The following is a 17,412-nucleotide window of genomic DNA, read 5'->3' as shown; positions in this document are numbered from 1 at the left end:
GCCTGCGGAGTGGGGTGATGCCTGAGCCCTGGGAGCGCCGCGGCCAGAGTGTGCCCTGGGGCCCGGGCCTCCCGTAGAGACTGGAGGCTGGGGGAGACTGGAGGCCACCGCGGGGTGGGGGGGCACCCCACAATGCACATGGGAACCCCAAGGGGCAGAGAAGGGAGCAGGACCTCCCACGGAAGGGGAACCCTGTGGAGGGCAGGGGTCCCGAGCTCTTAGCCCACCCTGTGTGCTGAGCGTGAACGCAGGGGAAAGTCAGGGCCGAGGGTGACTGGGTGGAGGTTCAGCGCGGGACAAGGCTCCTGGGCCGCGGGGCAGGCCTAATGTGGTGCCGTGGGGAGGCCCTGCCGCTCCCGGCAGCTCACACCCCCCCCCGCCCAGCCATGCGGCTCTGCCCCCAGCCCTCAGTACCCCGGGGTCTCTTCCTCAGCCCTCCGAGGGCCCAGTGCTCAGCATTCTACCCTGCAGCTCATGAGGAGCCGAGGAGGGGTAGATGAGAAAGCTGCTCGGGAAAGGGAATGAGTGAGGAGTTGAACGAATGAATCAACAAGGGAGTAAACGTATGAGTGAGTGAATGAATCCGTGGGTGAATGTGTGGATGGGGGAGGGCGTGGGTCTGGGAAATGGGGGTCAGGATGAGGGACCGCGTAGGCGCCGTCCAGGGGTCAGGGCGGGGGGACCGTGTGGAATGGTGTCATCCAGGAGATCACTCAGCAAACCGTGGCTGGCCGCCGCCCCTGCATCAGCCCGAGCCCTGCCGGGGTGTGAGACGGCAGATGTCTGACTTTTCCTTTGGAGCCTGCCCTGCAGCCAGCTTCCCGGGGCCCTGGGGGCGGCTGAGGCAGGGGCAGACGCACACAGGCAGCCCGCGGGGCTGGCAGGGCCCCGTCCACCCTTCCTCGGATGCCCGCCACGTGCCTGGGCCTGGCCACCGGTCCTGACACAAGGACCAGGGTCTGACCTGAGAAAGCTCCGCCAAGCCCCGCACTGTGCTCACTCCCGTAGTCCCAGCTACTCAGGAGGCTGAGATCCGACGATTGTGGTTCAGAGCCCGCGCAGGAGGGAAACCCGCGGGTGTGGGCAGCACGGGCAGGCGCTCACCGCGGCTGGTGGGCCGGCGGCCTGCTGCTTCCAACACAGCCCTGTCTGCTGCTGTTTGTGGGGAGGACGGGGCTGCAGGCCCCGGGGGGCCACCCGGTCCCTGGAGGACGGGCACGGCTCCCCGGCCAGGCCATGGTGCCCCCAGCTTGAGGTCCAGGAGGTCTTCCTGGCCACGGTGGCACGCAGTTGGCTCTGAAAGCTGGCTTCAGGGGGCTGCAGGCCCTGAGCGGGGTCCTGGAGTTCTGGATGGCTGACGGGTGAGCGAGTGGCTCCCTTGGGAGGGTTGTGACACCACAGTGGCACCAAGGGCCAGGAGGTGATGGCTGGCACCAGCCCCCGGCCATCTGTGGCGGGCGGCAGCGCCCCGCCAGGAAACCCCCCCCCCCCCCGGCACCATGCCGCCATCTTGGACGACAGCACCCCGCCCCCTCCCTGCTGTGAAAAGACCTCAAATATGCACCTGATAAGGTGGCAGACACCCCCCCAGCCAGCCCCGCCAGCCCCACTTCACCGAGAAATGAAGATAAATGCAGCTGATACCGGGTAATGGGCTCTGCGCCTCCCCTCTGGGCTCTACCTTAGATATAACTTTACCCGCCGCGCTCTCTCGGAGCACTCAGGTAACGGCGTTTCGGGGGATGCGGCCTCGCTTGAAGGAAGAGGAAAGGGGACATCCAGGCGGGGTCAGCTTCCCCGGCCCGGGCGCCGTGTCAGGGCCATGGGCAGCACCCAGCGTGGCTCCGCAGCCCGGCGTCCAGGCCCACTCTGCACAGGGTGGACGCGGAGGCTGCGGGTTGCCGCACGGCTGAGCCCCACATGCATACTGGCCTCGGTGGCACGGCCAGCAGAGCCGGTGCCCAGGGCGTAGCCTCACCTGCTCGGAGTGGCCAGCTGGCGGGGCCCTGCCAAGCCAGGAGGGGGCAGGCTCCACGCAGGCCACAGGGCCCAGCATGGGGACCCAGTGGACCCTGCCAGGGCGGGCGGCTGGGGGTCAGCGTGGGGCTCCGCAGAGTGGACCAAACTGGGCCCAGCAGACCCCAGTTGACCCTGGGCTAGAGAGCGCGGTGCAAGCCTGGCAGCCATGCCCAGCAGAGCTGCTCTGTCCAGCCAGCTCTGTGCCAGGCTCGAGGCTCTGCCTGGCCTGCAGCTCTGTCTGGCTCTGGGCTCTGCCCAACTCCCGGCTCTGCCCGGCTCCCGGCTCTGCCCAGCTCCCAGCTCTGCCCAGCTCCCGGCTCTGCCAGGCTGGAAGTTCTGCCCGGCTCCCGGCTCTGCCAGGCTGGAAGCTCTGCCCGGCTCCCGGCTCTGCCCGGCTCCAGGCTCTGCCCGGCTCCAGGCTCTGACCAGCTCCAGGCTCTGCCCGGCCGGCAGCTCTACGCTCCTGCAACACAGCTTGTGAGTGGACCTGTGTGCCCAATGAGGCAGATTTCTAGTTCCCTGTGGGTGTCCAGGATGGGGCCTGGGAAGACCAAAGGGGAGGCCAAGGAGCCCAGCCTTGTGTTTGGGTCCACAGAGCCCCGAGATGCCCACAGTGTCCCTGGTACCGTGGCCTCCCGTGAGCCAGCCAGAAATACAGCCTGGCTGTGCCTGGCACTGTGTACCCTCTGGACAACTGCCCAACACTGAGCTCAAGAGACCCCGGTCCAAGGCCAGGCCCCAGCACCCTGGGGCAACCTTCCCCTCGATTTCTGTCTCAGCTAGGACACACCCACCAGCCAGCCACGGGCACCAGGCCCAGGCCCCACGCGCCCGCCCGCAGGGCACCGCCTGGGTGAGCGACCGCACATCACGCCCGTTTCCTCGCCCATCTGAAAGTGGGGTGGCTAAGGGATCGGGGGGACGGGACCCGGAGGAGAGCGTGTGAGTGTGCGCGCCGTCGGCCCCGTGTCCCACCCGTGAGCCTTGGAGCACAGTGTGATTTCAGCACTCGGATGCGGCTGCCCCGCCCGCGCCTCTCCTGTGTGCTGGCTGGGGGGGAGGGGGGGGGTGCGCGGCAGGTCCCTGAGCGGCCCTGTGGCAGACAGGTCTTCCTGAGGCCTCTGAACTTGTCTGCTCCGATAGCGTCCAGGCCAGACCTGGGATCTAGACAAGGCTGAGACCCCGCCGTGAAGCCGGGGAGCTGGTCCAGCTGGCTCCAGCCGCACCCAGTGGGGAAGGAGGGCGGGGGTCTAGAGGAAGGACTACCCGGGACAGGAAGGGAGGACTGGAGGACAGGAGGCTCCGCTCCACTCCAGAGGGCAGCGAGGCCCCAAGGAAAAGGGTGGATGGGGAAGGGAGGGGAGGGCAGAGGAGGAGCCAGGCCCAGGGCACAGCCCATCCTCCAGCTGGGCACCCTGGTGCCCATCCACCAGCTGACCCCAGTCCTGAGTTTCCCAGGGTTCAGGCAGCCTGTCCAAGAGGGGCCCAGTCCTGGTTTTGAGAGAACGGGAACCACTCCACTTCCCTGGGGCTCCGGGGACTGGCAGGATCTGGTGATCGGATCTCCCACTTCAAAGGGGCCCCTGCCACTGAAATGCACACCAGTGTGGCAGCACCGCGGGCTTTGCCAAGAGCCCGGCCGGGGCCAGAATCGAAGAATGGGTACACAGTGCCCCACGCTGCCCCTCATCCTTGTCCCTCTGGGTAGAAGCTGCGGCTGGCACCCAATCCCCTGGGGTACTACAGGCAACATGGCGGCCCAGAGACTGAGGCCAGAGGAAGATGACCATGCGAAGGGGCGGGGCCAGCAGGGTGGTGAGGAGAGGGGCCAGCTGTACAGCCAGACCCCGAGCCTGCCTGGACGAGGCTCAGGCTGCCTGCCTGCAGTTCCCTGTGTGGCTGGGCACTGCCGCGCAGCCTCGGGCAACTCACACCACAGCCCTGAGCCTCCTTTCCTTGTCTGCCTCGATTTCTTTTCTGTTCGGTGGAGGTTACAGACGACCCGGAGGTGAGCTTGTGAATGAGTGAGTGAGTGAGTGAATGATGTCCTCGCGGAGGGCCCCGCCAGGCCCCGCCGCCCATCGCTAGGGAAGGTCCGCTTGCCGCTCTGTGACCGGACCCCCAGGGTCTTCGGGTGCCCCTCCAGGCAGGAAGGCGTGGGAGCCGGTGTCTGCTGCCTCCCCCCACGGGGGCTGGAGGGCTGGGTGTGGTCCAGAGGGAGAGGCCTGCCAGGCAAGAGCCTGGGCTCGCCCCACGCCACAAGAACAGAAGAGAAATGCCCGGCTCCTGGGGAATGGGGGGGGACCCCTGCAGGGCCCAGGAGTGGGGGCCAAGGTCATTCCGCTGCCCCTTCTAGTGCAGTGCCCCGTCCCTGCCCAGGGCCTCAGCCCGGCAGAGCTACCACCAGCCTCCACCGGGCAGGGAGGCCCTGCCGGCCCGGCTGATGTTCCTTCCGTCCCCTCCCGGGGCCTTGGCCACAGCAACGGCGCACACACAGTGGCCGTGCTAATACGCCCTCTGCTTTCTTTACAGCCAAGAAAACCCCAGTCCTCAAGTAGCTGTGCGGCACGCCAGTGCGGGCCCTACCTCCCCAGGTGCGTGGACGAGGCCGGCAGCCCTGGCCGGGCCCAGCCCTCCCCCTCCCCCTCCCCCCCTCCCCCTCCCCCCTCCCCCTCTCCCTCCCCCCCTCCTCCCTCCCCCGCGGTTTGGAACACAGGGCTGAGCTGGGTGGATGGAGGCTGTGGCCTGCACCCCCACCTGACTGCTGCAGGTGGGGGGGGGACCCACCTTGCCCCAGACGCCAGCTCCTCCTCCACCCCAGTCAAAGCCCCCACCCACCCAGCTCCCCTCCTGGCTGATGGAGGGTGTGGTGCTGCCCTCTGCTGAGCAGTCCCGGAACTGCATCCGCCACAAGGCCCTTTTTCTCTGGTACTGCAATTTGAACTCAAGGCTTCCGACTGGCTCAGCTTACTTGCTCAACGAGTGCTCCGTCACTGCAACCACACCTCCATCCTGGCTTTTTGATGGGCTTTTGTGGAGATGGTGTCTCATAGACTTTTCTACCTGGGCTGGCTTCAACTGTGGTCCTCTAGATCTCTGCTTCCTGAGTCTAGTATTCCAGGAGTGAGCTACCAGCGCTGGCCAACTCCAGTTCACTCTGCCCCCCGTGGGCCCCCGTGGGTGGGACAGCAGGATCTCCCTGAAAGATGCCTTGGGCAAGTCACTGCCCTTCCGTGTGCCTGCCACAGGCAGGGGCCTGGCAGCAGGATGCGCCCCCTGCCAGTGAGCTGGGCCCATCCTGTCCAACCTGAAGGCAGGAAAGGCCCCAGCCGGTGACTGACGAGCAGGAGACAGGAGAGGCCTCAGCCTGACAGGAAACCCAGCCTTCTCTGCAGTGAGCGTCTCTATGTGAGCACAGGCCTGTCGGAGCGGGAGGCGGGACTCCTGAGCCCGCTCTGGGTTGAGTCTGCCTCCTCCCTGAGGTGCCTGGCCCAGAGCAGAGCTTCCTGTGCCCCAGCAGTGTCTTCAGGTCTACGGGGGCAGGGAGGGGCTCTGAGCCCGCACAAGGCCCCTGCAGGGCGCAAGCAGGCTCCCCAGCCCCCACGACCCCCTGCTCACGGCTGACCTTCCCTTGCAGGGCTCTCCCAGGACCATGAGCGCAGGCTCCGTGGGGCCCCCCGAGGGCTGAGGATGGCTGCCCGGCCCACTCCCCACCGCCCCCCTCAGACGGCTGCCTCCTCCTAGCATCGGACGCGGTCATGCCGGGGGAGCAGCCCCGCAGAGCACCACCCGCAGGCATGACCACGGACCTGCCACCCTGCCGAGTCGCCGGCGGTCTGGGGGACCCCTCCCTGCACGCCCTCCAGGACTGCTCCCCGGCCGGCACAAGGGAGATGGGCAGCAAAGCCCGGACCAGGGAGCCCCCCAAGGCCCCCCCGAGGCAGGCTGAGGAGGCAGAGTCCGAGGCCTCGCGCCTGAGGGGCCAGGCCCTGGGCAGCCCCCCCAGGAAGGAGAGCGGCCCTCGGGTCCCACCGGGGAGGAGCCACACCCCCGCTCACACGTGGCCGGCCAGCCGGGCAGCCAGCAGCCCCCCACCGCTCTACAGCCTGGGGACGGACCAGGCCTCCCACAGCTCAAAGGCAGAGGCCCCCCAGGGCCGAGGGACTGCAACCCAGCCCAGGCCCAGCCTGCCCAGGGCCAGGTCCCTGCCCGTCCCTGAGGAGCTCAGCTTCCAGGAGGCCCCTTCCAGCTTTACCTCCACCGACTGCACCTCACCACGCAGCACCCCTGGGCCTCCGCCCCTTCGGACCCCCCAGAGCAGAGGCACCAGCCCCTGCAGACCCGCCTCCCTCTGCCAGCCCCAGCCCCAAGCAGCCAGCCTCTGGCCCACTGCTGCTGAGAGCAACTTCCCAGGTGTTCATTTTGGGGTCCCCTCTGCTGAGCTGGAACCCTTTCCTGAAGGCAGAAGGCCTGGCAGTCCCAGGGGGAGCCCCTTCAGGTACCCTGCCCCAGCCCACTCTCCGCCCGGGGCTGACACGGAGGCCTTGGCTGGAAGCCTGGCTGGGCGGGAGCCGGCCCCGGGGCCGCTGCTGCTGACCTTCCACCCGCCCGTGGGAATGTGGGCCGAGGCCGCCGGGGGCCCCGGCCCTGCCTACCTGCCACCCTCTCGGCCTGCCCAGAGCCTCCTGCCCGGCTACCCTGGCCAGACGGCTGGCCACGAGGCCCCTGCCCCCCTGGAAGGGGGGCCCTCCCCCTCCACTGCCGCTCACTTGTCCCCAAGCCCCTTCCCAGACAGTTTGCACAAGAGCCTGACCAAAGTCCTTCCTGAGCGACCCCCTCCAGCCCATGAAGGGCTGGGCCTCCCCAGGGGCCCCCCAAACCCTCTGTCCCTGAAGTACTTCGCAGGGAAGCCCTACGGGGCCAATGGGGTGGACACCAGCCCGGGGCCTCTGGACATAGAGCTCCCCGTCCCCGGGCCCCCAGCCAGCGGACTGCCCCCGCTGTGGGACCCCACGGTGCCCTACGCGGCCCGGGCCCCGGGCCTGCCGGCAGCAGTGAAAGCTGCGTTCTTCGAAGGCCAGCTCCACCCCGGCCAGCAGTACTGCCTGCCCCACCACACCCCCATGTCTTGGCCCACAGTACTTCCAACCTCCAGGCCAAGCCCCCATCAGATGGGGGTGCTGAGCCAGCTACCATTCTCTGGGGGGGGGCCCAAGTGGCCTGGGGACAGCCAGGGGGCCCCGGGCTCCACCAGCACGGTGCCCAGTCCTGGGGAATCCCTAGTAGCCGCGAGCCTCAGCCCAGGCCAGCCCGGCGGCTCCCCAGGCCTGCTCAGCTGCAAGAGGCCGAACGACCCCGGGGCCCGGCCGCCGTTCTTTGGGGGAACCCAGCCCCAGGTGTCCCCCCGAGGGGCCCCTGGCCTGCCCCCGCCTCACGCGGTGGGGGCTTCACCCAGCGAGTCTCCCCTGCCCTCACCTGCCACCCACACCGCGGGCAGCAGCACGTGCTCTTCCCTGTCCCCGCCATCCAGCAGCCCGGCCAACCCCAGCTCAGAGGACAGCCAGCTCCCCGGCTCTCTCCCGGCCTCTGCCTTCTTCCACGCCCCTGCCCACTCCCAGGAGACCTGCAGCCCCTTCCCGTCCCCAGAGCCACCCCAAGCCCTCGCCACCCACTACCAGGCCTTCCCCTTCCGGGATGATGGGCTGGGGACCGAGGGCACCTTTCAGGGTCTGGAGGAGGGGCCGGGGGTGGGCGGGGCCGGGCTGCAGGACCGCCTTCAGGGCCCCGCCCCGTACCTCACCCTGAGCAGCGCCAGCCTGGACCAGCTGGACGTGCTGCTGACCTGCAGGCAGTGTGACTGCAACTACAGCAGCCTGGCCGCCTTCCTGGAGCACCGGCAGTTCTGTAGCCTACGGCCGCCCCGGACCACCCCAAAAGTGCCTGCTGACACGGGCCCCGGCCCGCTCAGCCACAGCCAGGCGGCCCCCTTCCTGCTGGCGGAGGGCAGAGAGGACCCCCTGAGGACAGGCCTCCTGCCTGGCCTGGCCACGGCCCCCTTCCCACTCCCTGCCTCTGACCTGGACCTGGAAGACGACGCCAAGCTGGACAGCCTCATCACGGAGGCGCTCAACGGCCTGGAGTACCAGGCAGACAGCCCAGAGCTAGACAGCAGCTTCATTGATGTCTTTGCAGACGAGGAGCCTTCCAGCTCCAGGGCGGCTGGCCCCGGGCAGCCCCCCAGCTCCCGGGCCGGAGCAACTCCGGAGGACGGCGTCCAGTCCCTGCTCGCGGCTCCAGCCGCTGCCTCAGAGCTCCGAACCCCCGGCCCTGGGGACAGAAACTGGCCAGCCCCAAGCAGGCCCAAAACCCGCTCCCTGAGCCTGGCCGCCTCAGAGTTGGCCACCAGCCCCGCCAGGCCACAGAGGAGAGGGAAGCAGTTGAAGTTGTTCCAGAAAGACCTGGACATGGCCAATAGCAGCACCAAAGGGCCGGCCAGGGCCATCTGCCTGAGACCGAGGAGGAGGGGTCGCAGTGCCGACCGGGTGGCCCCCTGCCCCAGGGACCTCAGAACTCAGCCTGGCAAGGGCCCTGCAGACTCGGACCAGCAGGTCCCTGCAGGGACCAGGAGCTCCAAACGCCCACGCCTGCCCCCCGGAAAGGACCCCAGGAAGAGAAGGGTGCGGGGCGGCTCGTGGAGCAAAGAGTTCATCCACAAGATTGTCCAGCAGAAAAACAAGCGCTACCGGCGGCATGCCCCACACGGCCGGGGGTCGCAGGGGCCCCCACTTGCCGGACGGCACCGGCCCAGCGCCCAGGAGAGCGGCCTTGGGGCGCAGGGCTGCGCCTCTGACTCCGAGGAGGAGGAAGGCCTCCGGCTGCAGGGTCCAGGCTCCAGAGGCCGCCCGCGCCCTGGCCGTCGGCGGGGCCACCGAGCCCACAGGCAAAGGGAAGAAAAGTTAACCCGGGGCCCCCAGGAGCTCACGGGGCAGGAGGCTGGGAACCCAGAGGAGACACACAGCACACGACCAAGCCTGGACGCTGGAGACACCCCTGTGGAAAAAGGCCCTGAGCATTCTGACCGCCTACCAGTGGTTCCTGCCAGTGCTGAGCCCCTAGAGGAAACCCAGCCATCCCTGGGCCTCACTCCGGAGCCCCTAAAACCTGAAAGGGCTGCAAGCATACGCCCTGACACTGTGAAGCCCGGAGAGGTGACCAGTCCTCCAGCGCCCCAGGGGAAGGAAAGCCCTAGGGGTCCCCAGCCCAGCAGGGACAGGCCATCGGGGAGCCGCACCCACGCACTGCCCAGCCAGGGGTTGCCCACACCCAGTGCGAGAGCCCTGCTGGACCCCTCTGCCTGCACAGAGCTCTGCATGGTCCAGGACGGAGAGGCCTGCTCCATCCAGCCAGGAAGTGGCCTGGTGCCCACTGCCAACACCACAGCCACTCCACGCCCTCAGCCGAGCGTCACGTGTGTGAAGGACTCTGCAGTTGGCTGTAATCCTGTGCACTTTAACAGAGACTCCATGGGGGTCCCAGCTGCCCCAAAGGGGTCCCGAGCCGGCAGCGGAGCCCTCCCAGGCTGGTCCCACACACCCACGGACGGGGCCGGCTGTCTTCCTGAAGACCTGTATTCCACCGGCCCTTTAGCTGTCCACACCGGCAGCCCCTCCTACCTTGGCTCAGAGGGAGTGGATACCTTTGAGCCACAGGAACCGGAACCACCAAAGAGCGCCTGCTGTGCAGCCCAGAGGGACCTGGACAGAGCCCGGTCACCCCTGGCCTTGGCGACTATGTCCCTCTTCTCAGGGCCGCCTGAGGATGGATTCGACCTGGCTGCAAACAGGGACACCCACAGGTCACTGGCTCATGCCAGCCCCCTCCCAGGGAAGCCACTGATGGATGCCCTCTGCCCCTCGTTTCTGCTGCTGGAAGCGGAGCCCCCCGTGCTGCCGAGCCAGCGTCTGGACATCCCAGCGGGCGAGGCGTGCGGGGAGACGCGTCGGCCTCTGTGCAGAGGGACGCTCCCTCCCAGCCCTGCCCCCATGCCCGGGAAGGGAATCGAATGCAGCGCTGCCTTCACGAGCGATCTGTGGGAGGACGAACTAGAGATCAAAAGATTGGTCACAGAATTAGAAAGCCAGCTACCTAGAAGAGCGGGCGTGCCCGTGATCGCTGGAGAGGCTGAGGAAGCCGCGGGTGCAGACGGGCGCGGACCTGGCCCGGGCCCGGGCCCAGGGCCGGCCCCCCAGGCCGCCTTGCCTCTCAGGGCCGCACTCCGGGCAGTTGGCCTTCCCGGGCTGGGGGAATCGAGCCCACGCTGGGAAGAGGCTCTCAGAAGTCCCCACGGCCAATGGCCCCGTCCAGACACAGGACACGCAGCTTCTCCTCCCCGCACTGACTTTACCCCAGCTTTGGGGGCTCCTTTTGACCCTTCCACGGATAGCCTCGGCTCTCGGGCCGCTCAGGAGGCCGGTGTCCCCCAGATGGAGAGGGGCAGCAGGCGCCCCTCAGGTGGCCGTCTGCCCGACTCCGGCATGCGAGAGGAACCCCTGTCCCGTGCCGGGAGTTCAGCCAAGGGCAAACCCAACAGTGAACTTTTATTTCCTAAAACCAACAGAACTACCAAGATGCAAAGCAAGGTGTCCACAGCCCGGTCCCGCTGTCCACCCCAGGGAGGGGATCCCTCACCACCCTGCAAGGCCGGGCAGCCCCGGCGGGACCTCCGTCTCCCAGAACCGGTTGGACACGTGATGCCCGAGGTGGTGCTCTGGGGCCATGGGGGAGCACTTCCAGACACAGCCCCACCTCCAAGCGCCTGCCCCCACACCCCCTCTCCGGGCAGAGCAGGGGAGCCAGAGAGAGCCACACACCACCCCGGCTTCGAAGGTGAAGACCTGGTACCAGCCGGGCCCCCCCAGCCTGTCCCTCAGTTCTGCCCTGCGCAGAGTCCTGCCTGGGTGCCTGATTCGGGCCCCCGCAGGAGGCCCTGGGACCCAGCCTCCTGCTACGTCTGTCCACTCCCGGTCCTAGGCACCAGAGGTGGGGACACAAAAGACGCCCAGGCCCCCCAGGTCCCCCTTGGGCAGCCAGCTGGGGGTGCCCAGGGCCCACGCCCCAGGGGCCCCTCGGATGGAGGAGGAGACCGTGAGAAAGGAGGTTCCCCACAGCCTGCCCAGAACACAGCTGTCCCTGCAGTGTCCAGACACCAGCCCGAGGCGGATGGACAGATGGACTTGCCAGGCTGCGCTGAGAAGCCTGAGGCCCAGCGAGAAGGCAGCCCGGGGCGGTCGGGTAACCAGAGAGGCTCCAGAGAAGCACAGCTCCTCACCAAGCTCGAGACGGGTCCCGAAGGCCCCGCAGGCAGCCCGGCCAGGAACAGCCACGTGCGGGAGGCGGGCAGGCTGGGCTCGGGCTCCCCAGGGCCGGCCAGGGCCCCCCCAGGCCCCACCTCCTCGGGCCCCGCAGTGGCTGAAGGCAGAATTCTAGAGACCGTGACCAGCCCAGGCCTCGCCGGGCAGCCGCTTCATGGTGGTGAGAGACCGGCAGCCCCCCCCAGAGACCCGGACACGTGTGCCCCCGCACCCACTTCCCTGGCCAGCCCCGCTTCCCGTGGCCCACAGCTCCCGCCCTGGGGAGATCTTCCCTCTGCCCCTCCCCGAGTTGCAGTAGCCTCAGGGGAACTGAGGGACCCTCCCAGCTCCCCACATCCGCCGGCCAGCCCTGCCTCCAGTCCTGCCTGGGTGCCTCTGGAAGGAACAAACCGTGTCCAGCCCCCCACGAGGGATCCCCTGTCTTTGATGAGAAGCCACCGTGATCCTGCCAGGATCCTGCCTTGCCACTGCCTCCTGCCGGCTAATGGCCCCGAGGACCTTCCCACAGGCCAGCCTGGCCTCGTGGACACCTTAGGCCCCACAAGACACGGGGGTGACGGCACACTGATGACTCTAGAAGATTCTAGAAGAGAGGAGCTGGGGAGGACACTTGCCCAGGACACTGCCCCTCCCCCGAGGAGGGCTGTCTCTCCAGGCGCGGCTGTCCGGGCTGCTGGCCTGTCAGGCATTCCCACCCTAGAGGGCACAGAGACCCCTGGGGGGCCGGTGGCGCCGAACCCCCACTTCAGGAGGGCCCCACTGCCCACCACCGCTGACCCGACTCCCAAGGGCCCTGCCTCAGGCCCCCCGAGGAACACCCCCGGCCCGGATACCTCCACTGTACCCATGGACCTTGCCATGCCGGGGACCACAGGGTCAGGCCACGGCCTGGAAGCCGAGGTGGCGGCTGGTGGCGGAAGCCAGGGAGGCCTGGGCACACGTAGGATCGCATGTGCGGTGGCAGAGATGCCGAGGGCCAGCACCCGAAGCCCCACGGCCAGCTCCTCTCCCCCAGGGCTCCAGCCGTCCCAACATGCCTCCGCCGGGGACCCTCTCCCGAGCCTCATCGCTGTCTCCCAGAAGCCCCTCAGTCCCAAACGGAGGCCCCGTGGCTTTAAAAGGAAGGCTGAGCCTATGGAGAAAGGCCAGGGGAGAGGCCAGGCCCCCGCAGAGCCGCCAGTGACCTGTGAGGTCTGCTCTGCCCGCTTCTGCACCGTAGCTGGCCTGAGTAGACACAGAGCCAGGAAGCACCGGCCCCGGGAGCTCGCCTGCCCCCCTCACGCCCCCAGGGCTCTGGAGCCCACTGCCCAAACATGCAGGGCTCCCAGGAAGAGAGGCCACAGGGCACCCGGGAAGGCAGGGCCAAGGTCCCCGCCAGCGGGCCCCAGCCACCGGCCTGGGCCGGCTCCTGCGGACATGCTGGGTGCTGGGACAGCAGAGGCAGCTCCTCAGAGGGGGTCCGGGGGGGCCGGCGCGCCCCTCAGCCAGCCGCAGCCACGCTCCAGCCCAAGCGGACAGCGGAAGGGCGTGAACACCCCAGTCGCAAAGCCCAGCAGACCAGGGCCGCTGGAGGCCAACAAGTTCCACGCCAGAAAGGCAGAGCAAAGAGAAGGCCGGAGGCAAGCGGGCGAGCCCACCGCTGCTCCCCGCCACCCGGAGAGGACACGGAAGAAGCAAGCCGGGGCACCGAGGGCAGGGAGACCCCGGGAGCTGGGCAGTCCCCAAGCCTCTGCCTGTGGCTCTGCAGGCGTCACCCACTCAGATCTGCTGACAGCAACTGGCCAGCATCCTGTGAGCGGCCAGGCGTCCCCGGAGGGACGGCGGGCAGCCGCAGTGGGGCCTCTGCCTCGCTCAGCACCGGAGGCCCAGGGACCGGATGGCGACGCAGACCGGGGCCTGGGGCCTCTGCGCCCACCAAGGTCTCCTCAAGGGTGGTTGGAGGGCAGCTTGCCGCAGGACCGGCCAGTGGGGCGGAAGGAAGTCACGGCTGGGCAGTTGGAGGCCACGCGCGAGGCCGGGGACCTGGGCACCCGCAGAGCGCTTCTGCAGGCTGCCAGGAGCCCACAGGGGGACCGCAGCAGAGACCAGGGAGGACTGCACGGTGGCCCGGGCCCTCCTGAGGCATCCGGTTCTGCAGCGGCCAGCACTGCTGGCCAAAGCCTCCCGGCCACCCCAGACACTGAGGGAGGGGCTCAGGAGCTTGCAGGCATCGCCGCCCAAGCCCCCAGCCCGGGGCGCGGAGACCCTCTGAGCATGTTCGATGACGAGCTGTCCTTTTCACAGCTTTTCCCCCTGGGCGGCCGCCTGGCCGGGAAGAAGAGCCCCCGGGTCTATGGAAAGTGCTGCAAGAGGCCGCAGCACCCCCTGCCTGCCCGGCCCCCCGGCTGGGCGGAGGACCGCCCCCTGCCGGCCTCCCCCCGGCTGCCCACAGACCTCAGTGACTCAGGCTCCCTCTGCCTCTCCCAAGAGGACCTGTGGGATGACCACAACGAGGCCGTGGGCCTTCCCGAGCCCTTCTTCACGGATGGATTTCTGACCCAGGTGCCTGGCCTTGACCCCTGGCCCCCCAGCCTCGGCCTGTGGACCTTGGAGCCCAGCAGAGTGGAGGAGGGGCCCTCCCACCTCTCCAAGGAGGAGGAGGAGGAAGGGGAGGAGGAGGAGGAGGAGGAGGAGGAGGGGGAGGAGGAGGAGGAGAAGTGGCCGGAGGCCATCCCTCGCCTGCACATGGTCCCAGCGGCCTGGCGAGGCCTGGAGCTGCGGGGCCCCGAGGAGACCCCTTCCTCGCTTGGGGATGCGAGCCCAGAGCCCCCAAACCTGGAGAGGGAGCACGTGGATGACGGGCTCCCTGGGGACTCGGGCATGCTCCCCCTGCACGCCAAGGGCCTGGAGGTGCTCAGCTCGCAGCTAGAGATGCAAGACCTGCGCTTCCTGGGCTCCTGCGACGACCTCGCGGGCCTTCTCAGCCCAGGTCTGCTGGACTTTGAGGCCACAGCAAACTCCCAGGGCCCAGGGAGCGGGGAGAGGGAGGTGGTGGCTGGGGCGGGCCAAGGGCCAGGCGGACGCCGGGCTGCACCGGGCAGGAAGGCCTCCCATGAGTGCCCACTGTGCCTCCAGCGCTTCCGCGGCCTGGGCGAGCTGGACATGCACGCGCTGGCACACGGGCCGGCGCCACCCCACACCTGCTTCATGTGCGTGCAGCGCGGGTTCCGCTCGAGGGAGCTGCTCCGGGAGCACCTGCGGGAGAAGCACGTGCAGGCCGGGCCGGGCCCCTGGGCCTGCGGCATGTGCCTGAAGGAGGTGGCCGACGTGTGGACGTACAACCAGCACCTGGGAGAACATGCGGCCCGCTTTGCGCTCGCCGGGCGGCCGCTGCCACCCTCGGGGGACCTGCCCCCGTGCCTGGAAGAGGACAGCGCCTTCGCACACTTCCTGAACAGCATCATGGAGCAGACATCGGAATCGCTCAGGGCCGGGGGCCCCGGGGAAGCACCCATGCCGAAAGGGGGAGCCGAGGAGACCCCAGGGGAAAGAGGAACGCCCAGGCCGTGCAGCACCTCCTCCAGCCATGACAGAGCCCTGACACCTCCCGGGGTGTCAGCCGGCTGGGGCGGCCTGTCTGCTCTAGCCGGCACCTCTGCCACCCTGTCGGGCACCAGCAAGATGTCCCCAAGCCTGTCCCCGGACCCATGGTCCCACAGGGAGCACCTGCTCCAGGCCATCCCAGTGCACCAAGACTGCAAGAACCTGCTGCGGGACTGCCACCACTGCGGGAAGCCCTTCCCCAAGCCCTTCAAGCTGCAGCGCCACCTGGCGGTGCACAGCCCGCAGCGCGTCTACCTGTGCCCCCGGTGCCCGCGGGTGTACGCTCAGCACGGGGAACTGCGGGCCCACTTGGGCGGGGAGCACGGGGTGAGGGAAGAGCGCGAGCTGCTGCACACACCGCTGTACACCTGTGAGCTCTGCGCCAACGTCACGCACGCCATCCGCAGGTCCTTCATCTGCAGCTCCTGCAACTACACCTTCGCCAAGAAGGAGCAGTTTGACCGACACATGGACAAGCATCTGAGAAGCGGCCAGCTGTCCTTTGCTCTCCGGGGTGCCAGGCGGCCGGGGGCCTCTGAGCAGAATGGGGCCCCTGGGTGGGAGGCCTCGGCCTTTGAGGGGACACTGCCTAGCAAGCGGAGCAGGGTGGCATTGCCCAGTGGCCAGCCAGGGCCCGGCAGGGCGGACCGGCCCCTGTCCCCGGGCAGCCCTGCCCTGAGCGAGCCTTCCATCCTGCTCCTTTCCCAGATCTTCCTGGAGGTAGAGTCCAGCACTGCCGAGGGGCAGCCCGAGACACAAGAGAGACCCCCCAGCCCCGCCAGCCCCGTGGGTCACCCAGTCAGGGAGGCCAGGCTACCTGCTGATGGCCAAGAGCTTCTGCCCCGATCTCTGTCTCCTCTCCCGGATTCCCTGGCTGATGGCAGAGGTGGCAGAAGGCTGGAGCGAGCCCTGCAGAGGCCCAGGGATGGCGCCCCAGCCGGCAGCCCCGGGCCGCGGAAGCAGCCAGCTCTCCTGGAGGGAAAAGGGACTCCGCTCCTGCTGTCAGGGAAACGCCAGGGCCCAGGCACCCGGGGCCAAAGCGCCCCTGGCCCTCCTCCAGGGGACCCCTCCCTGCCCCACAGAAAGAAGCTGGGGCCCGTGGGTCCCATGGTGCCTGAGGGGGGCGAGGGGAGGCTCTCCCACAAGGACCGCGCCCGCAAGCCAGAGCCCCGCCGCAGCTCACCCCCGGACAGGACACCCCAGCTCCCAACAGGGCCCGGGAAGCCTGTGGGGCGGGGGAGGCCGGAGCCCACAGGGCTGGCCCACAGGACGAAGCCCACCACCCCCAAAGCCAAGCCCAGACCCGGCTCCCACGGCAGTGGGGAGTCACGCCACAGCACCAAGACAGGGGGTGGCAGCCAGCCCCAGCCGGCCAGTGGGCAGCTCCAGAGCGAGACGGCCATCACCCCAGCCAAGCCCGGCTGCCCCGGCCCGAGCCCCACACCAGCCCAGCCCAGGCCTCAAGCCCAGGCCAGGGGCTGCATGAAGAGCCCCAGAGAGGCCAGCTATCAGGGGCGTCGAGGTTGTCCAGGCCCCAGGGAGAAGAAAGGCCAGGCCCCGGAGCCAGCCAGGTGCGACCACGTGGGGAGCTCAGGTAGAGCCCCCTCCGCCCCTGAGAAGCCCCCCCGGGCCCCCCGGAAGCAGGCCACGCCCAGCCGAGTGCCCCCCGCCAGGCCCAGGCCGGGCAGCCAGATGGGCAGGACCAGGCCCCAGCCAGCAGAACACCAGAAGGAGGGGCCCAGCCACACACCCAGGAAGGAAGCCCCAGGCAAGGCTTCCCCCCTGCCCAGACCCCACAAGAGGGGCAGACATGCCCCCGATGCTGAGCCCCGAGACCGCCGGACGGCTGAGTCCCAGAGCCACCTCCTCAGCCAGCTCTTCGGACAGAGGCTGACCAGCTTCAAGATCCCGCTGAAGAAGGTCGCTTCTGAGGAGCCCGCCGGAGCCGCCTGCAGCTGAGCCTGCACACTGGCGTCCGACGCTGCCACGGCTCCCTGCTGAGGCACCGACTTACCCACACGCACCCAGACCAAGGCAGGCGCCGAGGCCAGCTGCTCAGGTCAGAGGCAGGCGGAAGGCTGGACCCCAGGGGCAGACCAGTGGAAGCCCTTGGAGCCCATGAAGCTGTCATCTTGATACTTACTTTCCCTGAAGCGCAAGAGAACAGCTCCTGCCCCTGCCTGTCCTGGCGGGTGGGCGTCCTATGCTGTAGAATCCATGTGAAGGTTTGCACACGGCCCCACTACCTAGCAGGGGAGTGATGAGGGTGGGTCAGCCGGCTGAGGCTCCACTCTTGGACTTCCGGTGACCTTAGAAACCACGCGGGGGAGGACCCACTGGGGTCATCTCTGAGCCACCTGGTCCCCAGGAGCCCAACGGGCCCCCTCCCTCTGACCACAGGGTCCTACTGGGCACTGTCTGAGCTGCCAACATTCCCAGT

At 68.6% G+C, this 17,412-nt stretch overlaps 1 protein-coding gene across 1 annotated transcript; it reads left to right on the top strand.

Moving 5' to 3' along the window:
• Positions 1-3,770: 3,770 nt before the first annotated feature.
• On the top strand, positions 3,771-16,931 carry Znf469 (zinc finger protein 469). The gene is made up of 3 exons (XM_042702265.1): positions 3,771-4,027; positions 4,552-4,613; positions 5,764-16,931. Exons 1-3 carry the CDS (start codon positions 3,771-3,773, stop codon positions 16,929-16,931), a joined length of 11,487 nt encoding a protein of 3,828 aa, XP_042558199.1.
• Positions 16,932-17,412: the final 481 nt, after the last annotated feature.

The sequence above is a fragment of the Dipodomys spectabilis genome, unplaced genomic scaffold, assembly GCF_019054845.1.
Source record: "Dipodomys spectabilis isolate Male_0828 unplaced genomic scaffold, ASM1905484v1 ptg000318l, whole genome shotgun sequence".
Lineage (NCBI taxonomy): Eukaryota > Metazoa > Chordata > Mammalia > Rodentia > Heteromyidae > Dipodomys > Dipodomys spectabilis.
Note: the sequence above shows the minus strand (reverse complement) of the source record. Positions and strands in the feature narration are given on the sequence as shown.